Source organism: Trifolium pratense, linkage group LG3, assembly GCF_020283565.1.
Source record: "Trifolium pratense cultivar HEN17-A07 linkage group LG3, ARS_RC_1.1, whole genome shotgun sequence".
Classification (NCBI taxonomy): domain Eukaryota; kingdom Viridiplantae; phylum Streptophyta; class Magnoliopsida; order Fabales; family Fabaceae; genus Trifolium; species Trifolium pratense.
This window is the reverse complement of record NC_060061.1, coordinates 10,204,004-10,214,322: the sequence shown is the minus strand read 5'-3', so window position 1 is coordinate 10,214,322 and position 10,319 is coordinate 10,204,004. Positions and strand designations below refer to the sequence as shown.

The 10,319-nt window shown below is 32.2% G+C and overlaps 1 protein-coding gene across 2 annotated transcripts; it reads right to left on the bottom strand.

Annotated features, from left to right (window-relative positions):
• Window positions 1-1,051: 1,051 nt before the first annotated feature.
• Window positions 1,052-8,280, bottom strand: LOC123917855 (phosphoacetylglucosamine mutase-like). Of its 2 annotated transcripts, none has more exons than XM_045969730.1 (9): window positions 8,177-8,280; window positions 7,810-8,072; window positions 3,912-4,031; window positions 3,677-3,819; window positions 3,300-3,551; window positions 2,657-3,069; window positions 2,393-2,568; window positions 1,753-1,849; window positions 1,052-1,327 (listed from the first exon to the last, which is right to left on the bottom strand). In XM_045969730.1, exons 1-9 carry the CDS (start codon window positions 8,235-8,237, stop codon window positions 1,185-1,187), a joined length of 1,668 nt encoding a protein of 555 aa, XP_045825686.1. In that variant the 5' UTR covers window positions 8,238-8,280; the 3' UTR covers window positions 1,052-1,184. The 2 variants fall into 2 exon arrangements, with proteins under 2 accessions (XP_045825686.1, XP_045825687.1); XM_045969731.1 differs by having other exon boundaries at window positions 2,393-2,562.
• Window positions 8,281-10,319: the final 2,039 nt, after the last annotated feature.

Sequence of the window (10,319 nt, the reverse complement as noted above, 5' to 3'; positions counted from 1 at the left end):
AAAAAATCAATTATATAAACCAATACAAAATTTCATATTTCTAAATAACCCTCTTATTTTTAATATAAATTAATATTAAACCTACTATTTCACTATATTTTAAAATATTATCAATCATTTAATTATATATAATGATATTTATCATAATTATTATTTTTCATTTATGAAAATATTTTAAATGTGTATTTTAATCGAGCCCATAATTAAATTTTGGGTTGATATATTTTCCTCAAAATCGAGACTAATAAAATCTGGATAAAATTTCACCAAGTGAATAATTGATAAGAAACTTCAAGGGAACGAGAGGAAGGTGAGTAGATAAGTTATTTGGCATATTAAATTGTATAAAAGGGAGTAAGCAGTAACATTGCTATTTGATAGGTAATTTTCAGAACACGAGATCACGTGATAAAAAATATCAAAACCACCATACTTCTTAGTTCAACATTACCCATGAGCAATATTTTCACCAAGTATAAGTATGTATGACCTCCAACTCTTATTGAAAATAAATAAACAAGCGATATATTAAAAATAAAAAAGAAAAGTGATTTGTGACTAAAATTGCAACTCATATAATGAAAACTAAGATTTTATACAATAACACAATTAAAATAAAATATGATACATCATTTCAATAAAAATTATTTTAATTCTGAACAACTTTTTTTGTTTTTACACATATATAATATTGAATATAATCATATCGTAAAAATTATTTAACAATGTATTTTAATCGAATGTGTGATTATACTTATCACAATTATTATTTTTAATTTATAAAAATATTTTAATTTTGTATTTTAATCGAACCCGTGCAACGCATCATTGGAACACATCACAACTCTAAATAGTTTCATTGTCCCTAAAAAAAAATTAAACCTCGGGTACAGTAAATCCTAAACATTATATATTAAAAGTAAGAAAACCAGTTCCAGATATTGGATATTTGGCAAAAAGAATGTTGTCATTGTCATTATAGTCTTGAGACGAAATGCATGGAATGGAAGTACATTTGATTTGAATATATGAGTGGACTTAAAAAGGCGGATTATAAAAATACAGTTTGTGAACATGTAGATAAATTTAACACCAATCATATTCAAAGGATAATGCCAGGAGGAATTTATTGGAAAATCTCCATGGTTGGAAAGAACTATTACACAGATATGTCAAGAACTTTTTCACCCTAAGAACTGGTCCACAAGTTTAGCCACACAGTTGGCTAGGGTATCTGCAGCTTCTTGAGTTGATGCTTCGGCATATACACGAACAACATCCTCAGTGCCTGATGGACGGACAAAGCATCGACCTTGAGTGTACTTCGCTGCAAACCAGAAAAGACACGAGACCAAGCTGCAATATTAGTACAACTGAAATTCTAAAACTTGTTTAATCTTCTAACTAAAAGGCATTAATAGATGGATGAAACTGACTGGTATTCTCTCGCCCTCCAACAATTTTGGCAAGTCAATTGGATTTCAAAACATCATTAATATAATCCAACTGACAATGATGCAAAAAGAAGGAACAGTGGTTTGACGGTTTTGCATTGAAAAGCAATGAATCAATAATGAAACTAATAATAATAATGCTGATTTTTTTAGAGCAAATCTTGCGAAATTGCTGTGGAAAAATGCCACTAGTCTCTCTCCTTCAATTGGTGGATAGAAATGGACTTTAATGTCAAAATGAGTGGTGCCATATTATATCAAAGGCAACAAAGAAAAAGAGAAGGAGCAAAGGAATTACCAGTTTCTGCATTGATGGCTTCCTGCAAACCAGGGGGTCTCACAACCACAGTTTCTGCATTGGCTGTAACTACGGACGTTCTGTCAGCAACTTTAACCTAACAGGTAAAAACACCAGTGGAAGCATTCATTCAGAAATATTTAAAGCAATTACTTTGAAAAAAGTTAAATTGACAAAAAAATTGTGGACATATATATAACAAAAGTAGGCACATGCTTAAGCCCTTGCAAAAAATCTAGTAATAAGTAGCAACAAGTAAAAAATATAAGGGAGGGAAGACTAAAATATTTAATTGAATAATAACTTTGCAGCCAAGGTAAAATGTGATATTTGGGTCAAAAACATGGCCACCAGATTGCAAATGCCGGCAGTTGAGACAGAAAATGATAACACAGCATGAACTGATCCTAATTCATTTTAAAACAAAGACTTGCTAGCTAGCCATGCTTACATAGCTAAAATTCTGATTAACAATTCACTAATGCATGGCAGGACCACGGATGTTATGAACTTCACCACACAGATATTATCATCTTAAATAGGAAAACAAAAGGAGCATATATTTATGATCCAGACAAAACTTCTGATAGTTTGACAAAAGTTTTGCTTTCAAAAATGATGCATGAAAATAATAACTAACCTTGAGCTGCCTACTCGGTAAATCATGATAAAGTTCATTCCATCTATGTATTGACCATCCCATGTGCTTCAATATGACTTCCACCAAGAGCACTCCACTCAAAGCATCTCCTACTGCTTGGTTGATCAACTTACTGACTGCCAATAATCTCAAAGCAGCCTTTTCTGCTTCTGAACCTGAAACAAGCAAACAAAACATTAGTATTTTGCTCTGCAGTTGATTCTTAAAATTGAAGTGCGCTTAATGAGAAACCACTGAATAAACCTTTGGATCCTGAAGAAAGCTTGTTACTTCTGACCTCTAACCACTCTATGAAAGTCTCCGAAAATAGGATAGTTCCATGGCCATTTGCCTCAAAATATATACCAATATCAAAATCAGCAGCTTTTTCATGTAAATATTTCACTCCAGTGGGAGTTAAATTGACTTCGAGTCCCAAATGTTTAAGGTAATTAGTAGAAGCCCCGTTTGCATATGCAGTCTGTATAATACCAAGACGTGATTTATCGAAGTTTTTTATGTCTTCTTTCTCATTAAGAAAACTTAGTTGCTCCCTAATAAATACAGCAAACAGGGATAGTATTTTGTCTCCATCAACAAGATCAATTGGAGCATTGCTTTCAGGTGGTACTGAAAAATAAACAAGCCGATCAGCATCTCCATCCAAACTAGCACACCTGCAAACAAGAACTAACTAGCTCCATTAGCAGGACCACAATAAATAGCACCAATATATTTTTTTTGAAACAAATAGCACCAATATATATTAAATGTTAAGAAAGGTACATCTATTAAATCAAACGTCGGTGATGAGTTATCCAGTGTGAATTGATTAAATCATTCACTTTATTGAAAATTCCTGGGATGTAAATATTCAATTTTAGCATCGGATGATGAACAAACTAACCTTATGCCAGCATCTTTAGAACCAAAGCCGCGCGGAGCAACCTTCTCTTTCTGCACGTAATCAGCACCAACTCCATCATTCAATACACCTTCGTCTTGACTGCTATTTCGAACCTCAATATCTAAAACATTCAACAATTTATGAAGAATTTGAAGTTTTGCTCCACCAACACCATTAGCTCCATCCACAACCAATTTGTCATTCATCCCATCACACTTGCTTTGTCCAGTCGGGATCAAATCCATTAAGCACCTGATTCATTCACACAATGATCCTATATGATGTGTTCAATGATGGTTTTACCATCAATACCAAAAAGGAACAACATGGAATCACGTCTACGCATCATAACAATATTGGGATAGGATTGTACTAACCTGAATGAGTTGGAAAGTTGTTCAAAGTAATCTTGCTCTGACGCTTTTATTCCCTTATTTCTAGCACGAACCATCCAATGTAGTTGTGGAGTAGTCAAAATTCCCATGTCAGATGCAACAGCTCCAACAATTGAAGTGACTCCCTTCATTTTTATCCAATTATATCCAATGTTAATTTGACAAGAAAATAGTACAAAAAGCTAATAGAAGCTAAATATAGTTTACGGGCCCATACTTGTCTAGCAGCTTCAAGCAAAGCTTCTCCACTTGGCCTCGTGTCTCTCCCCAAAAGTATTTCAGCTGGCCTGACCCCATCAAATGGAATCCTTTCTTTCTCAACAAATTCAGTTATCAACTGCAAGTCCATATAGAATAACATTCATAGTGAGTTACTCCCTTCGATCTCGATTATAAGCAAAAGTACTTAACTTCATACTAATTAAAGTAAGAAACTTAGTTAAGTGTGTCAAATCTTCCTAATCTCAAGAAAATATGTGCATTTTCAAAAGTGTACTTCGTCAGACTTGTTCCATGAGAATAAAAGAGACATTAAAAAATAAAATATATATTAATTTAGGGTTATCTTGAAAATGACATTAAACATAGTGAAAGTAGTTAAATTTACTTATATGTGAGACTACAGAATATAAGTATGTTTGTTGCTTATATTTCATTCATATTATAAGAAAACTAAATAAAAGGTGAAGTATGGCTGATATGTATTCCCTCCTCAGTTCATTATTGTTAGGGCCTTTTAAATAGGGAAATTAGAAAAACCGAAATGCATTCAGCATAAAGTCCATTACTCAATCCTAAATAATAGAACAACTACTCACTAAGTCAATAAGCATGCAGTATGCAAATGTCAGGCGAAATTCCGAAAGGAATCACGCAAATGTATAACAACAAAAAACATTTGGTGATTCAAACATATTGAGTGGCCCATAAAAAAAACTTCCAACATTTATGAATTCAACATAAACTTCCCATTAGAGAAATCGATTGATCATTGGTGCACCTTGCCAGTCTTGCATTAGTATTTTTAGTTAACTAAGTACAGAATCTATGTCCTGTCCTCTTACACATTTCTCACCGCACCTTACCGCAGTGGTCAATCTTGCTTTTTCAATTGTGTTTTTAATATCAGAATGAGCAACCTGTCACTGCGTTTTTGTACAATTTCTTGCTGTTTCTTTGACACTTTATTTTATTTCTATTAGATTCAATATTTGTCAGAGTTTATGAATCGAGAATAGATCTGTTGAGGGCTGTGATTATTGGAGCAGAGGGAACTCCTTATCATGATGGCCTTTTCTTTTTTGATGTTTTCTTTCACAGTGGCTTTCCTAATGTACCTCTGGTATGTTGTTGAGATTACTGCATCTGACTTGCATTATTATTATGCACACCATCTTTTTAATCTTTAATTCAAAGTGTGACTCAAGGGACATTTTTCAATGCAGAAAGTCTACTACCACTCTGGTGGACTTCGACTCAACCCAAATTTATATAATTGTGGCAAAGTGTGCCTTAGTCTACTTAACACCTGTTCTGGCAATAAAAATGAGAAGTGGCTCCCAGGCGATTCGACAATTTTACAGGTCCTGGTCTTCATACAAGGTCTAATCTTAAATACAAAGCCTTACTTTAATGAGCCTGGATATGCACATCTGAGTGGTTCTGCAGAGGGTGAAATGAGATTCCTGCGGTTAGGACTGTTCATGGTTCGGTTTTTTCAAATAACCGAACCGAACCATAACAACGGTTCGAAAAACCGAACCGAACCGTTATGGTTTATGGTTAACCGAACCGAATTACAATTATGGTTCAGTTAACCGGTTTTTAATTTTTAACTGAACCGAACCGTTAGACACCTTGAACTGACCTGATAACAGTTTTTATCAGAAAACTAGCTCATGAAGGCTTTGCAAGCATACAATAGAAAAGCCTAAAACCTCCACTAATGCAGGTCCTCCACTCCCCGATGCAATTAAAGGTGTCACTGCCTAATGAACAACTTATATCCATACAATAGTAAAAGCCTAAAAAATCCACTTAGTGCTGAACCTCCACTCCCTGAAGCAAGCTATGCAGTCACAATCTGATGAGCAATATATTTCCAAAGCAGCATATATGCAGTAACAGATCAACTATAATAAAACCGAAGTCCGCCACGAGTTAACAGAGCAGCTGAGCTGCACTATTAATTCCTTAATATGTCTAAAAGGATCATGTCAAAGAAAGTTTTGCAGATAAAAGGCTAATTTAACTTCCAAGTATTACATATATTATTTTACGGCGTGACAAACTACGAACACAACAAGTAACTCATATACTGATATACATAACTTTATTTTACTTTATTCTTATACTGTTATACACATATATAAAATCATGAAATCAGAAACTTTTAGTATGTAGAATTCCATGAGTAATCAAATATCAAATAAGCTAAACCATAAAATCCTAAATCCCTTCTTGGTACTACCAACATCCATCCATTCCACAACATACAAGATCACAAAATTCACTTAAAATCCCCAAATTTGATCTTGGGTTTTTAAGTTTTGAGTTTGAGGTTCGGTTATCACGGCTTGGTTCGGTTAATTGCGGTTCGGTTCACAGTTAGAGAACCGTCCAAATATTAATGGTTTGGTTCGCAAACTTATAGTATGGTTCGGTTAGGCGGTTCGGTTCACAGTTAATAATGAACAGTCCTACGTGCGGTATAATGAAGCCACTTTTCTCTTATCATTGAGGACAATGGTTTATCTGATAAGAAGGCCTCCAAAGGTTTGATTCTAGAAACATCTTTTGGTTCAACTCTTTATCTATCTTATCTCATATAATGTATATTATTTTAGATAGTTTCCTTTGTTAGTTGTCATGTTAACTCATTGCACCTCAGCAAAGTGTTGCCTATAAATTCTTCTGCTGTGCCTTTTGGCATGCTTTGGAGTAGGGGTGTGCTGTGTGCAAAAAATTTGGCTATCCTTAACCAAATTACTAACCAATCCATATCCAATCTTAGTTTGCAAAATCCATTTAAAAAAAAACCACACCACTCCAATAAAAAAACACCAATTATAAACCATAACCACATTTTGTAATTTGGTTTGAAAATTCAGGCCCAATTTTCAAGTTTTTAAAATTGTTTATTATATAATAAAATAATTAATTAAAAGAGATGGTGGAGGACCGGTGGTCAACACCGGACCACCGGTGGCCGGCGCGGCGGCGCTCCGACCGGCGCGGCGGCGGGCGGTTTTCCGGCGGACCCCCGACGACTTTCACGGCAGTCAGTGGTGGTGCTCCGGCGGCCGGCCACCACTAACCACCCATACTATTTTATTATTATTTTATTTTAAAAATCAGACTTTTAATAATTATTTTAAGAATAATTAAAAAATCAGTTTTTAATGTTTTTAGTTTTTAAAAAAATCAGTTTTTTATAAAAATAATTAAAAAAATCAGTTTTTTTTAAAAAAAATAAAAAAAATCAGTTTTTTATGTTTTTAGTTTTTCAAAAATTTAGTATTTTTATTTTTTCCTATAATAAATATTAGTTTATTTTGTATTTAAAAATCAGTTTTTTTAATTTTAAAAATTACTCTTTTTTTAAATAATAAAAAATTTGTTTAAAACAATATAAAAAACAAGTTTTCGGCTAAGTAAAAAATAATTTGGGTTTAGAAAAAAAACTTTGTGGGTTGATTATAAACCAATTCAATCATAAAATTAATGAAAAATTATGTTTTTAAAATAATTAATAAATCTATTTTTTTTTAATCAACTAATAAAAAAAATTAGTTTAAGTAAAAAACCTCTATTTAAAATTATAGTTTTTTTTTTTTTTTTTAACAAACCAAAAGACAGAAGAGAATAGTGAAAGTCTTGATGAATAATTATCTACATCTAACAAATTAGTGTTTTTAGTCTCTCATTAGTCTTCTTATTATCAGGACTAAAACACACAATTTTCTATTTTTTTAAGAACTAAAAAAATGTACTACAATATTATCATCATATCTCACGAAATCATCATTACCACGTCACAACATCAAAAGAAAATGAAGATTTTTTTTTATCACGCAACATCAAAGGGAGAAACATTGAAGTGAAGAATCCAAAACCTGGAGAAGTTGTTGAGGAGAAGGAGCATTGGCAAGTTCATCAGCGAAAGGTTCCCAATCCTGAGACAACATACCTCCACTCGGATCAGCAATTTTAACACCATTATCAGAAACCTTATTATGTGAAGCAGTAATCATAACTCCGATCACTGATTGTGTTTTCAACGATCTAAGAGCTGCCAGAATTCCAACTCTATACACCGTCGACGATAGAATCGATGCATCTTCCCTAAACCCCGCAGTACCGTACGATACCTTCACTCCTACAAAAAAATTTAAAAATCTCAACCGTATTAACAATAATCAGAAAACGAAAACGACGCCGTTGAATTAGTTAGTATATACTGTGAAAAATGGAATTGCGAACCTTGAGGAATCAAGAAGCGAGAAGAAGATTCCAGAATCAGAGACTTTTGTAATTCGTTCATCGCACCGTACACAGACCCAGATTACAGACCCAGATTACTGAAAGAACAATGCAGTTAGTTTTAGTTATATAGTCATAGGAGTAGTGAATTCAATTAAAAAAAAGAAAGGGCAAAAACGTAATTTGACGGAATAACCGAGGAAATTGCATAAATAAATTGAAATGAAATCCCTAGATAGAGTTTAGTTAAGCATAATGGGTTTACTGTGGTGGCGGTATACTCGCCGCTGGATCCAACGCTCCACAGTTTCGCGTTGTTTTCTAATTATATGTTATGTGTACTCTTGTTTATTTCGATGATGTGTTACTTTGTATTGACATGGCTTATTAGTTATTATATATGAATTATGAACGAATTGTGTTATTTCTTTCCATTTGTTTATTCTAAGTTGTGATGTGTTCCAATGATTAGAATTGTTCTTTAACTAGAATTGTTCCAATAATATGTAATTTTACTAAAGTTATTGTATAACTATGAATATAATTTTATATTTGATACCGGACTTTTTAGAAAAGAGAATTGATAAATACGAGAACAATAACATGTCTCTTATTAGTCCATAGAAGAAAAAATAATTGAAATCGGTTATGAGATTTATTTTATACTTAATTGCAAATAATTGGAAACACCAATTAATAGTGTGACTTTTGATTATCTGTATAAGAAACGGCACACTAAAATGAAAAGAATTAAACTCCATGTGTTATTGTGGTTTTTGCATAAAGAGTTTTAATTTCTTATGTTATAAATTAAACTCCATGGTCCTTATATAACTAATATCTATTCACCTGTATCACATGGAGCACGTCAATTTGATCGAAAGTTTTCCTTCTATTTAAACCATGGATTTGGTATGTTTTGTAAAAAAAAAAAATGTATGTCTCAACTACATTAGAAATAATTTGAATGTATATGACCTATGCAAAAGCTTAAAAGTTAAAGGTTATAATTTATTTTACGACATCTCTATAAGCGAACTTTAAATTACTCTTATGTCTCATATTTTCTTATTCTTTTTTGACCAATAATACATTGAAGATGAATTAAATAAACTATTTTAATATCTATCATTTAATTATATGATATTATTATATTTATAACAATTATTATTTTTCATTTATAAAAATATTTTAATTATATATTTAATCGAACTTGCACGGATTTACCCTAGTATTTCATAACACAAGGAAATCAACTAAACTATGACATTCTCCGTTGCATCAATAATATTTTTTTTCTAGCACACCATATTTTTTATTTTATTATTTTTTATAAAAATAGCTGCTTAGAAAAGAACTTAATAGATAAAAAAACGTTATTGGGAGAATTATTTTGAAAGCAATTCTGGACATATGGATTTGTGATAATTTTCTGATTAAAAATACAACTTTAATTTTCAAATTGAATTCAATTTCTTTTGTCCCTATGACTCTCATGGTTATCAGCTAAATTTTCTTGTAAATTTGCTTATACCCACTTTTATAGTGTAATTTCCATTGAAGTTATTCTTCCAAATGCAACAATCCTCAATAGTGTTAACGAAGCAAGGGGTGGATTCGACGTTAAAAACACCCACAATTTAGAATGTGACTCCAAACAAGCTTACCCAATAGGGCAACATTATATTCTAAAGATGCATAGACCTCGTACCCATACCATCAAAATGCAAAGGTTGAAGGATTTTCTTCCAACTCACCATATGCATGGCCATATTCTTCATACCATTCCAAATGAAGTTTCTCACGTTTACGTAGAATAATGAAAATATTATTCAATATTAAGCCTTTATTAAATTATTGTATATCCAAAATAGTACCTAAGAGTTAAGGAGTTGGAAGTCCAGGATTAAAGTCATGGAGAAAAACCAACCTAACATTGCAAATATGTTATTGCTAACAACTAACAATTTCTCATTCAAAAAAAAAAAAGTTCACCTTATTGTTGAGTTTCATTCTAGGGTGAGAAAGTGGAACGGGTTGGGAGACCAAATTTTTTGCAAGTGCATCATATTTACTTTTGAATTCCATCATTTGAAATCATGTTTTATTTGAATTTATGTCAAGAATTCATAAATTAAAATCC